The sequence below is a fragment of the Haliaeetus albicilla genome, chromosome W (genome assembly GCF_947461875.1).
Source record: "Haliaeetus albicilla chromosome W, bHalAlb1.1, whole genome shotgun sequence".
Lineage (NCBI taxonomy): Eukaryota > Metazoa > Chordata > Aves > Accipitriformes > Accipitridae > Haliaeetus > Haliaeetus albicilla.
In genome coordinates, this window is record NC_091515.1 from 3,058,229 (window position 1) to 3,071,570 (window position 13,342).

The window sequence follows — 13,342 nt, forward strand, 5'->3', positions numbered from 1 at the left end:
GGGTGAAACAAAAGATTTGTAAGAGAAGCTGATACGGTACCTTTTCTGATACAACTTATCCCAAACTAATAACAGCAAAGTGTCTTGTAATCTTTAAATTCTCCTGGTATTTCTTTCCTCATAATACTGCAGTATAGATCAACATGAATAAAGTTATTAACAACATGCTGGTTGTACCTCTAATACATCAGCCTTCAGTTTTAGAGGAGGGAATTCAACTGCAACCTACTGAAAAGATTGCTGTAAATTTTGGGGGAGAGATTCAATCCAAAACTGCCAGAAGTTTCACAAAAACAGATATAAGTTTCTAGAAATTGAATCATGCAAGAGGACTGGCTGCAGACTTTAGCGAAAGGACTCCAGAGTTTTATTTGAAGGTTATCCAGACGATAAGAAATCCCACCAGGACAGCATTTATCTGCAGTATAAATTATCATAATGCAGGGGTGGAACACAGAAAAAAAAATCTACAGACCTGTTCTGGTGCGAGTTATATCTGATGCTGAAGGGACAGTAAGTTTATTGGTGAGTGTTGGTGTGTCTGTTAATGGCTATTTATTCCGCTAGCTATGGAACTTGTGGATCTGAGTACTATTCTGAGGTGGTCCATGAAGTCTCTCTTGAGCCCAAATGTCCCCTGTCCCCATCGAGTTCTCTACTCACCAGACAGGATCATATCCCCTCATTTCACTGGCCAAGCAGGTCTTGACTCTTTTTAGAGAGCAGCATGGTTCCTAAGAGAGGACTGGATGTGTCCTGCCTGCATCAGTTGAGTGCAGTGGCTGGAGAAACCCCCCAGGAGAGGGGATTGAAGTACCCCTTCCCACCTATGACAGAGGATGCAAAATAACAGTCTCTATCTCCAGCCATCGCCCTTGTCCTACCAGGACACTCCTGCTTGAAGGAGAAGCCCTTTCGAAGGCAGATTGGGAAGCGTTGAGTGCCGTGTTCCAGCCAAACCAGGGCTGCTGCTACCTTTAGGGCTGACTTTTCTCCCTTGATTGTCCCATTTCTGCCCGTGTTTTGTAGATCCTCGCGGAGCATAAAGCCACCATCCTCCAGAAGTACGCTCGTGGCTGGCTGGCCCGCACTCGCTTCCGCCGGGTCAGGGGTGCCACCATCGTCCTGCAGTGCTACTACCGGCGTATGAAGGCCAGGCAGGAGCTGAAGGCGCTGAGGATCGAGGCCCGCTCAGCACAGCACCTGAAGAAGCTCAACATTGGCATGGAGAACAAGGTGGTCCAGCTTCAAAGGAAGATTGATGAGCAGGTATGTCCTGAGCTGTGCTGGGACAAGTGTGGTCCCGTTTCTGCTTTGCCTCTCTCCTGTTGTCCTTCCTAGGAAGGATTTTATCTGCCTGTGTTGTCTGGGAAGGATGTCATGGTGGTGGCAGCCTTCTGCTACTGCTGGCCAGACACTTGAAAGGGTGGGACACCACCATGGAAGTGCAGTTGCGCATGGATCTTGGGTCTCCACCTTGCTGTCTGAAGAGCTTGCTCAGTAAGCTGCAAAAGCGGCGTTGTAATTGTTGTGAGAACTGCCCAGAAGGACTTAGAGGAGGAAGATAAAATGGCAATTTTCAAAGCTGTTGCTTGATGGTCTTACTGTGACTGCTTTATCACAGAGAGGTCTTCATCAATTGCTACTTGTCATTAATGAGCTGCAGAATAATAGTTTGATTACACACTTAGGAGGGTTTTCCCACATGCTAACATGTGTGCAAGTTACTCTGATGAATGCCCTCTACGTTGCTTCCCAGTGCTGTACAGGGACTTCAGGTATGAGTATAAGAAGTGCTCAGTTAGGACCCAGTTGTATCCAGTAACATCAACAGGAAACTCATATCTACCTCTGTCCTTAAACAGCCTTATTACAGGCAGGAGAAACATTCTCTGTAAGTCAGGATACCTACTTATTTGTAGTACCAGTTGTTAGTAATTGCAGTTCATCGTTCCGTTTGGGCTGTTGTCGGGGTCCCTTATACATCACACGTGGTTTCCTTGCCGCCTTAAATCTCTCCCATCCCTGTATGACACGAGAGGTCCTGTGATGAAGATGATGAGAAATGACTGTGTTGGCTCAGATACTGCAGAGTCAAGACAGCCGGGGATTTGCATTACTGCTGGCCGCTTTCATTGCTGTATTAATTGGCTGCAAAGCGTGTACCGCAGTAGAGTCTGACTTTCAAATGTGGTGTTTGATTTTTAAATGCCTGCTTTGCATACTTAGATTTTGCAGACAAACTGTAGTTTAGGAGCAGAAAACCTTAGGCATAAGGTTTCCTCTGTATTCATATATCAGAAACCTGTTTGATATGACCCTTTATCTGGAGGGTATTTGGTGGAATTAATTAGGACAAGTCATTTCAGGTCCATGTATTTGGGCTGGGCTTGTGCAATGAGTGTGAACGTCTGCATTGAGTCTGCTGGGCTGCTGGACTTGGCAGTGGAGCAGCAGTATTCATTTTTTTTTATTTAATTTTTTTTTTTTTCCAATTCCTTGTCACTTACTGCTAGGAAAGGTGTGGAGTGGAACAATAAAAAACCCCCAATCTTTGGTTAATGTGGGCTTTCCTGTCTTGGGTTATGAAAGCAGCAGAAAGGTCTACTTTGGGGAAGGAGACATGGAGAGCTTTTAAGTAGGCAGAAATAATGGGCTGGAGCTCGTCTTGGTCTCCCTCAGTCTCTGCTCAGACTTTGATGCTTTCTGTGTAACTTTTGCAGGAAAGAATTGCTGCTCTGTATTACTCTTGGTAGTCTGTCCAGTGAGCTAATTTTAACCATCATTTCACGACTGATAGGTTTCCCTGGGATGCTTTGGAAGTGCTAATGAGCACCATTCCAGTAGACTTCCTTTTCAGTGCACTGGATTTTTTTCTGGCAGCAGTGAGTTTGTTGCATCATAGTTTCCCTGAAGTATCTTGATTTTAGTCCTTGCTAGTCTATAAACATAACCTCTCAAAATGCCAATTAACTTTTTAAGAAAAAAAAATAAAAATTGCAGGTAACCTGGAGAGCTGCAGTTGTATGATTTTCTGACTAGCCGTGGAAGAAAATGTTTCTATTTCTGCTGCTTTAGCTCATGCATGAATAGAGAGATGCAATAGTCCGTGTGCCCCTGAGGAGGAGAAGATCTTTCTTTGAAAACATTAAAGCCTATTATTGTATGTCGGCCTCAGCTCACACGCTCTAGCAGCCGTAACTGGGCCTATTTAATTCACTTTCTAAATCAGGTGAGGGATTTTTTGCATACACAAGAAAGGTTTATATCTCTTTTGCTGCAAAATATCCACACTGGACCACTTTTTTCTATCCACGTTGGACCACTTTCTTCTTTTTTTTGTTCTTTTCGGTTAAGTGAGTTGTTTTTAAATGCGTATACTGTAGCTGCCTGAGACACTTTTAAGGCTGTTACCTAATTTAGTGTTATGTGTTCATGCAGCCAACATTTAGACTCACAGTGAGCTCCCTATGCTGTCTCTGCAAGCGGCAGTATCTCTGTGAGCATTTATTGTGAATAAAACTAGTTTTGGTAACAGTAGTCATGAAGTTGTCGTCTCTGCCATTGATAGCAAAATAAACTCTAGACTGGTTCACAGAGCCTGGGTTGAAAGCAGGACTGTCACAGCTCTGCTGGGCTGGATAATGATTTAAAATAAAGGAGGTTCAAGTTTAACGGGGTCTGTTGAACAATCCAGCTGCTCTGTCATGTCTCTAGTAGCCAGTAACAAGAAAAAGCATTCCTGTGCATTTATCTTGTTTCTGGATTGAAACCTCAGTTGGCTGGTATGTAAAATCATATACATAAACCTTGGGACACAAAGCCGTGAAATTGGGGGAAGCAGCAGAGATTTGTGAACCAGAGTGATTATTGCCATCCTCTGTAAAGCTTTTCTTCCTGAATAGATCTCTTTGGAAATGGCTTTGGTCATGCAGAAATGTTAATTCCTTAATACCACATGAATGCTGAATTTCTGTGTTCACTAATAATCCATTACAAGGGAGCAAATGAAAAGGTGTTAATGTCCCTCGTTTTTCCATTTGAGATGTGTCTTAATCCTGCTTTGGAGCACTGAGACTGCAGTGAGAGAGGGGTGCTTTGGGAGGTCACCTAAAAGGGGGGCTAAAAGGATGATCAGAGCAATGGTAGAAGAAATGATCCTATGAGCCATACTGGGAATCTAAAAGAGACTGATCTGAAGTAAGGGTGGAGATTTTGGTATCCACCAACTCACCATGCGTTTGTACAGGGGCCTGTCTGGTCTGGAAGAACCTGCGTAGACCTAGAAGATATTTTTTTTTTCTTTCCCAGGCTATAAAGTTCTTTGAAAACTAACTCTGTTGTACAAAAGTTAATGAGAGCCTTTGACCCTATTACAGAGATAGATCATACTTTTTTGCATTTAAATGTTTTTCTTGCTTACTTGACTCTGGTGAACATCTTAGAGGAAGAAGTTGTATCTCGGGATCTGTGACTTCGCACCTTTACTGCTTATCCTGACCAGTCAAAAATCGTATATCAGGACTTCCCGAGTCCATTGACTTTTTAAAATGATATGTTTGTGTCTTTTAAGACTTTTGTCTTCTGGCTTCTTCATCTCAAGCTTTTCTTAGCCTCCACGTGAACTAAACAATTCTGGGTGGAAGGAGCAGTTTCTTGTGAGCTGGTGTAACACTGCTGGTGACTAAAGCTCTGAGAAACAGCAAAAGGCTAAGTTGCAGATTACCAGGACACTCATCTGGTCTGGACAAGGATCTCTTGCCGAATGTTTTCCAGGAAAGACCAAAACTGGATGAAATATCCACCAAAGTCCCATTTAAGAAACAAAGCCTTTTGGATCTGTTGTACAGTGAGAGATAAGAGCCCAGATCATTAAAGCTGTATTGAAAACTTTCAAAAATGAAACTTTAAAAAACAGACTGTTTTAAATTTCAAAACAGTTGTTTTGCTCTCATGATTATCTACCTAATGTTAGCAAAGCTAAATGGTAGGCTCTTCACAACAGACCAAGAGCTTCAGTAAATTCATTGTCGTTTCTGAGGCTGGCTAATAGTGATGATGTTTTATTAGTCACAATATAGTTCCCACTGGCTTTGATTTGAATAACAAAAATTAAATGAGGCGGCTGAATTTTCAGGTCTCAAAACTTGGGAGCAAATCATTGCTAAGTGCTGTAAAAGAGAAGATCTGAGCAAATAAAGAGACGATTGAGCTGGCACATGACTTAAAGCTGGGGTTTAGGGAGCTCTTTGTGCTCGAGGCTGCAATTATGCTACAGTGCATTGTCACCCCAGGTGTTCCTGCAGGCATAGGAGTCAGGAATAAAAGGAGAAACTGCAAGCCCAATATTACAGACAAAAAAAAAAAATTGCAAACCAATTGCATTAAGCAACATTGTATGGAAGCTGTAATAAAAGTGTGGTTTTTTTGTTTTGGTTGCTAGTGCTACCAAGCTTTGTTTGCCTTTGCTTCAAGTGTAACATCAATTTAACAAATGCTTGTATAACTTTTACCAAAATATTATTGAGCTTTTGTCACAGGTTTGAAAGTGTTTTTAGTTTTGTAAGCTTTATTAGCATATGCATGGAAATGTTTGTTATCAGAAGTTTGTTACCCACCATGCTCAAGGATTTTTAACAGTTACTTTTGTAGTGCATCAGTGCATGCATTGATCTTGCTTATGGTCTCATTTTCTTCTTCTTGGGATGTTGGCTGCAGAACAAGGAATACAAACTTCTGAACGAGCAGCTCTCTATGCTTACGTCAGCCCACTCCTCTGAAGTGGAAAAGCTGAAGAAGGAACTGGTGCAATATCAGCAGAGCCACCGGGGTGACGGCAACCAGCTTGTCAGCTTGCAAGAAGAGATGGAGCACCTCCGGCTGGAGCTTGAAAAAGCTCATGGGGAGAGGAAGGTTGTGGAAGACAGCTACGTTAAGGAGAAAGACCTACTGAGAAAGGTACGTCTGTTCGTCACGTCTCGTGTTGTGTAGGTCTCCTGCTGACGGTCATACTGGTGAAAGCTCACCCTTCATCAATCTGAAGGGGAGAGAATTTCTATCTTCAGTTAAGATTTTTTTCTTTTAGTCACTCAATGCCCCTAGAATTTGCCTTTTAACCAGGCTGTGGGGCAGCAAGGGCAGGTGAATGTCCCTGCAGGAGCAGCGACTGCCACATGGCAGGAGGATGCCCCATCTTGATGCCTTTTGCACTGCCAACCACGAAGAAACTCCCCAAACCCAGACTCGTCTGGAAATAAGGGTGCTTAATAACTGTGGATATGCCAGGGCTTCGTGTATATACAGTGATTCCTATGAGGACAGGCTGAGAGAGTTGGGGTTGTTCAGCCTGGAGAAGAGAAGGCTCCGGGGAGACCTTCCAGCAGCCTTCCAGTACCTAAAGGGGGCTACAGGAAAGATGGAGAGGGACTGTATACAAGGGCATGTAGTGATCAGACAAGGGGTAATGGCTTTAAACTGAAATAGGGTAGATTTAGATTAGATATAAGGAAGAAATTGTTTACTGTGAGGGCGGTGAGGCACTGGCACAGGTTTCCCAGAGAGGCTGTGGCTGCCCCATCCCTGGCAGTGTTCAAGGCCAGGTTGGATGGGGATTGGAGCAACCTGGTCTGCTGGAAAGTGTCCCTGCCCATGGCAGGGGGGGATGGAACTAGACGATATTTAAGGTCCCTTCCAACCCAAACCACTGTGTGATTCCTCATGGTATGTAATGCAAAATGTTGGAGAAGGCTGTTGTAGATGCTGTCAATATTAGGAAGATGTCCTTCCTCAGCCCAGCATGGTATGGGACAGGAGGGCCTGGTTTCTGCCATGCAGTCCATGGTCGTTGCAGCTGGTCCTTGAGGCTGGTGTTGTAGGTATATGCAGAGTATAACCTGTGTGGGGACCACCTTGTCCCTCCCAAGCAGAGACACTGTCCAGCACCAGTTAGGCCGGTTGTTACAAGCCTTTATAGGGTTTGGAGCTGTGATGTAGACTAAAAAAATATTTTTTTTTCCTCCTTCAAGCAAACTCCAATGCTTTCTGAATCCCTTGAGGTGGAGGTGGTCCACCACTGCCACCATTGTACAAGAAAGTGTTCTAGTGGGAGAAAGAGACTTTAGAGCGTAGAGATATTTTGCAAATAATAAAAATTGACCTTTTACCCTGAATGTCTTTGCTGGTCAGGTTCATTCTGAATAACCTTCACACCCATTCTCACAACCTAGGGCACTAAGGTATGGGTTTAGTTTCCTGCTGCAAATGCTTGTGATTGTTCAGGTTAAATCCGTGATCTTTCTTCTCCACCAACTGTTGAAGTGGTTTCCGTGATCCTGCTATTGGAAGGAACTAAGGGCTTTTCTACTCAGTACAGTGCATAGAAAAAGCTGGTTTGCAGCTGTTACTCTAGCACTTTTTGTGTGATGGCCTGAAGACAAGTTGCTTTTGGAGATTAAAAAAAAACAAACCCAAAAGGTCTGGGATTAGCTGTGTTTTTATTACAGTGGAAGAATGCCCAGATGGTGCTCTTCTGGGGTGCTACACCCAGCAGCACCTGCCCTGGCCAACCTCCCCCTCTGGATAAGCCCTCAGATGGTGGGTTTGGGTGAGAAGCTGTGGGGACTGTGTGGCCAGGATAACTTAATCTGAAAAACTAGCACAGCTGAAATGCCTTTTTGGGTGGGCTTCTCAAAAGGGCATTCAGCCTGTACATGTGTTGTCTCTTGGCTGGACCAAAAGCTGCCAGAAAAGCAGTTACTCAGCTCTTTCAACACATATTGCATGCACACAGGGACGTATGGAATCGGTGATTTTCTTTTCTCCAGCACCAGATATGAAGATCCTTTTTGGCACAAGGCTCGGTTCATTAGTTGGCTGCAGCGCAGGCTTTTAGAGCCTGAAAGGATGCTTTATTTTGAAGGTGATGCAGCTGGGGAAAAACTGCTTCTTTTTGTTCTTGATTGCAAATCCCCTTCAAGCACTCAGAAGAAAGGTTGATTTAATGACCAAAGAAATGCTTTCAAAAAGCAGGAAAACAAAGCAAAAGCTTTCCCTTGTTGTAGAAGTGCCTACTGCAGAGCAAATATTATGTACTTTACTGTAACAATAAATGGTTTAATTATAAAACATAGCATTTCTACTGAGCAGTGCAGGCTCCTATTTCTGACATTGGCTTTCAATTGCACCCTTCGGTTCCTTCTCAGTGGGAAGATGGAGAAGACCTGTTTCCTCCCTGGAAATGTTTGTTTAGCCAAAACACTTTCCGAGAAAAATTCAGATAGAGATTTTTGAGTAGTTCTAATAACTACCAAAAGCGTGGGGAGTGTCATGAAACTGAGTTCAGCTGAGAAGCGCTTTTCACCTTCAATATCAAGATTACACCATGGCCATGGTTGTAGTGGGAGGCATTCGCTCTGGAGATGATACCCAAAGTCATCAGACATTTCTGAGTGACACTGAGATGACAGCCTTAATTTTATTGACTTGAGCTGGGCGGCAGCTCTTGCAAATCCATATTAGTTATGATTTTGTTACTGAAAAAAAGTCCTTTAATCTCTTCCTTATAGCTTTCTCTTCGACTCCTTAATTTTAGAATAGCTCTCCTTATTCCATTTTGTGATAAAAGTTTAAGACATCACATCTGGGTGAGTACCAGCAGCTCTTCCTAGGGCTTTTGGTACCACCTAATCTTCTCACTTGGTGAGCTAGGATGATTCAAAGCCTGGCCAGGAATTTTATTAACAAAATCCTAAATGCCGTCATGGTTTCCTCACAAGGTAGGGGAGGACCGGAGCCAGATCTTATGCACAGGTGCTTCCAATGTCACACCTCAAAAAAGGGCTGAACCATCACGAGTGCTCACTGCTCAACATCTTCCATAGAAATCCAGGCAGGTGCCGTTGCATTTGAAGCACCTTCAAAGATCTGTTTCCTATAGAAAGATGAGCAAGGGGTACAAAAGGTACCAGATATGGATTTTGTGGTACTTGGCTGTTGTGTAACCTGCTCCACTTGCCTCTACCTGTGTTTAATGGACTGTTTTCATTCTCACTGGGTCTCTGTTAAACCCAAATTTTGAATTCCAGCTTGTTTCTGTTTCATGTGGAAACACGAATGTGATAAAAAAGTTCAATCGCTTAAGATCACATCTTAAAGATACCTGTACCCAATCTGGATTAGAAATTTTTAAACCTGGCAATAATTGTTGCGGACTCTACCAAGTTCTAAAATATCCCCCCAGCACAGTTGGAAGTACTCCAAATTTTTGTCTAGTTTCGCTTTCCAACTGTCATAACTTTGTCCTCTGGGCAGAAGAGTTCTTTATCAGCACCTATTAAAGAGCACTAGTAAAATAATCCCATTGCCTTTAATCTTTTCCCTGAGGGGATAAACGAGTCAAGTTCCTCGCTCTCCCATTGCAGCACAGGTTTTCCTTCCCTTCTATCACTCTTGTAGCTCTTTGCCAATTTTTTAAGAATTTTTCTTAACTTAAAGACACTAGTGCTGATCTAATGGCTGCGCGTCTGCTATATTTATTTGAAGTGATGTATGAATGAAAGAATGTAGTTGGTTTTGGTACAGAGTATTAAAATCATGGCTTAGTTCAGAGCATTTAGAACACCAGTAGCTCTGCATACCTTAAACTGTGTTTTCTTCACTTCTAGTTGTATCTCCACACTCCAGCTTTCCTACTATATATAGAGATGCAGGAGATTATAGTCTCATGCAGACAGCTGGAGCAAATTAATGGATTGGAGAGTGAGGGGTGGTGGGGTCTTGTAGTTTCTGTGCGTGGGATATGACTGCTTCAGTCATGGCTTACAGTAAAATATTCGTTGTGCTTTTATCCTCACCATTAGTATGTATCTGACATATGCAGTATTTGATAAAATACCTTGATTTGAGCATGCTTGTGTAGAAGACTGAAGTCTGTGCTAGGAATGCGTGCCAGCTGGGCTGCCTATAAATTTTACCTAGTGGTGACAGCAAAATTATTGTTCTTGGGCACTGAAAACTTTTATTATGGTGTGTACAGTGTTGTTTATCTTTGACATCTTGAGATTCTTCTGCTGTGTGTAGCTGTCTTTGAAGCCATGGCTAGAGGATGCGATGAAGCAGGCACAGGGAATGACATTACGCTGGGATGATGTGTCAGTTTGTTCTCCTGCCTGACAGCAGCGGAATCATCCTGCTTAACCATAGCAGCATATTTCACTTGATAATGTGATGTTTTTGTGTTTTGAGATAACGCTGTTGAATGCATCAAAATTCCTGAGGATGAACAAAATTACAGGATGGGTTGCTGCCAGTGTCAGTCCAGCCTTCTTGTTGTGACAAGTGGCCTTGCTTCCCTTTATTTTTAAGAAAGGGGTAGTTAAAAAAACAAAACAAAACAAACTATTTTGCAGGATTTAGTTTGTTTTCATTAATTTTTGCTAGGCAATCCTTGGTGTTAATTGCTATATATCCTTCTGTTGTATTACGAAAGGCCCTGGTACTAGAGGTTCCGCAGTAGTGTGAAGCATTAAAGGGATTATAACCTTCCTACATGAAGTAAGACACATGAAGTTAAAAAAGCCTGAACTATTTAGTATTATTGCTCACATTCACTGCGTCCATCTTTACTTAAGCGCCACATTGCTTGAAACAATCAGGGAGATTTTTTTTTCCCCAGCAGAAGTCAGTGCTAAGACTTGAAGATAGTGATGAAGCCCATCGAGATGTGGAGATAAACCTCTGATCTGATGACCTGATCACTTGTAGGAGTTTCACTCCTGCAGATCATGGTCACGAAGTCCAGCTGCTCAGTATTTTGTAAGATTCTGCTGAAAACATTAATTTAAGGGAGAAATGCACTCAGGAAAATAAAAGTTAGCCTCTGTTGTTGCAGTGCCATTCTCCAATGCTTCAACTCCTGATGTACAAAGGATAACTGACAAAGCACAAGGGGATAGATCTTTTAAACAGCAAAGAAAGCCTGAACAAAGCTCCCTGTCTCCAGCCAGGTGAAATGTAATCCCTCTGCAGAGGCTCTGACCTGCAGCAAGCAGTAATTCTTTGCCTTGTTTCATAGCGCATATCCGACTTGGAAGAAGAAAATGCTCTCCTGAAGCAGGAAAAAGAGGAGCTTAACAGCAGGATCCTGTGTCAATCTGAAGGTAAGAAAAAATGCTTATAGCATCATAATGCCTCCTCTAAATGAGGAATTTAGCTGTTTTCGCCTGTAACTTGTTTTTCCTGTGTGCTTTTCCTACCTTGAAAGGTACTAATCTTCCCGCAACCCTTTTGTGGCGGTTTTTGTCATTATTTTGTTGTGCAGGTAGTCCTGTTCATGCTGTCCTGCTGGTGGATGGCAAGACAGAGGCTGGTTTAGTTGGTGAAATAAGGCATAAAGTACCTAAAAGGGCTTTTTAATTCAATTATGTTGCAGCATTTACTGCAGGTGATGTGGGAGGCAGTGAGGCTGCCAGGAGTGGAGGGTAGAGAATAACAGCGCCCCAAGATTGATGAATAAAGGATCCAAGGAAGAGCACAGTTAACGATACTGAGCTGTGACAAAGGATTTCTCTAATGTGACAGGAGTCTGTGAGTGTTTTTTAAAGCAGGGACTTAGATGGCGAAAGGAGGAAAGCAATCTGGGAAAATCCCAAGCCACCAAAGAAACTATCATGTATCATGTGTCTATTGAGCTTTTTTATTTTTTATCATCCTTTTCAGCTTTGACTTTGTTGCAGGATTTACAAATACCATCACGCATCATTCTGTGGATGTATCTATTACTGCTACGTGGTACTCATGAAGTACCTCTTGCTCTCAGCCCAATGCAAAATAAAAGAATGGAAATAACATGCTAAAAAGAAACTTGCTGCAAATATTTCTTAATCTCTTATGGGATGCTTTTGGAGCATCGAAGCTTGGGGAAAGCAAGTGGAGGGGTTTTGTTTGGTGTTCACCCATTTAAAAGGACACATGGACTATATTTGCCTGGTTTCTCAAAAAGGGGAGGGACCAGATTTGCTTCTGAAAGGCAGTTCTTAACCAAAAAAAAAAAAAAAAAAAAGAATTTCTTTGGATATAAAATACTTTCAACCCCCACAATCTTACCATGGTAAATGGTTGATGATGGCAAGAGAAAGAGATGCTGCTGTTGATTTGCTCCTATGCCAAATCTGGTGGTGGGAAGCAGGCAGAGAAGTCTTTAAATGCAACGAGTACCAAAGGCACTTCTTAAACATGAATGTATTTCCATACTGTGTTGGTCTTTTCTTAAGTGGGTTTATGGCTGGCTCATGGGAGCTGGAGCTGTCACAGCTGAGTTAAGCATAATAGATCTGATGGTTTGTAGGTGCTGGAGAGTTTTCTTTAACTCAAATGACAGAGGACTGTGCTCTCCGAGCAGAAGAGCTCAAGCTATTCCAAATGGCAAGGAGACAGCTCTAGATTATAATAGTCTCTAAATATTAGAGAATGCTTATACGTATTTTAAAGGTTCTTGGCAGGGAGCATTTTGTTAATTACTCAATGTTACTGCACATATTTACAAGAAGTTCATTTTGGAGATGAAGATTACAATTTCTTTTCTTTTTCTTTTTTTTTCTTATTTTAAAGATGAATTTGCACGAAACACAGTTGAGGAAAATATCCAGATGAAGAAAGAGCTGGAAGAAGAGAGGTCTCGTTATCAGAACCTGGTAAAAGAGTATTCGAGGCTGGAGCAGAGATATGACAACTTGCGGGATGAAATGACTATTATAAAGGTAACAAAACTGAAATTATCCCTATTCTATGGTGGCTGGATAACATGGCTCACTCATTCCCAAAACACTTAATAGAACTGACATTATTGTGCAGTTTGTGCTTTATGTTTCTAAGACTGAACTTCTACACTGAAGCTGAACCATATGTGTGCCTTGAAAAAAAGAGCCTGATCTTTCACGCTTCTCTGTTAACTGCATAGAGACATCTGTGAATCTCAGCAAAAGCTGGTTCATGCTTCTTGTTTTGCTTTTTGTTTCAGTGGTGTTCATGTGTAGGTGTTGGGTTATAAAACAAAAAAAAAAACCCACCACCACCCCTCTGCCCCAACCCCAACAACATGACTTCAGAATTTCAAAAGCCAAAGTTTTTAGCTTCAGCTTTGCTAAAGTGCTAGAAGAACTGTTGAAAATTAGATAATAATTAGAGTGATGCTGGATTAGGTGGAAGGTTGAGCGTTTAAAGGGAGCCCTGGAGGGTGCTGTGAACAGCATAATTTTGAGCTCAGATTCGCATGTTCGCACTTCACGGGCATCTGGTGTCATGAAAAGCCTTTAATTCATGCAGAATTTTTAAACTGAGCTTCTGT

General features: G+C 42.3%; 1 protein-coding gene across 4 annotated transcripts in view; it reads left to right on the top strand.

Annotated features, from left to right (window-relative positions):
* MYO5B (myosin VB) overlaps nucleotides 1-13,342 on the top strand; it is a 151,963-nt gene that overhangs the window by 106,400 nt on the left and 32,221 nt on the right. For all 4 annotated transcript variants that reach the window (XM_069775237.1, XM_069775238.1, XM_069775239.1 and 1 more), the window contains exons 21-24: nucleotides 1,030-1,269; nucleotides 5,719-5,958; nucleotides 11,072-11,156; nucleotides 12,607-12,755. In XM_069775237.1, the coding sequence (XP_069631338.1) occupies nucleotides 1,030-1,269; nucleotides 5,719-5,958; nucleotides 11,072-11,156; nucleotides 12,607-12,755 (714 nt within the window). The remainder of the gene's footprint in view (nucleotides 1-1,029; nucleotides 1,270-5,718; nucleotides 5,959-11,071; nucleotides 11,157-12,606; nucleotides 12,756-13,342) is intronic.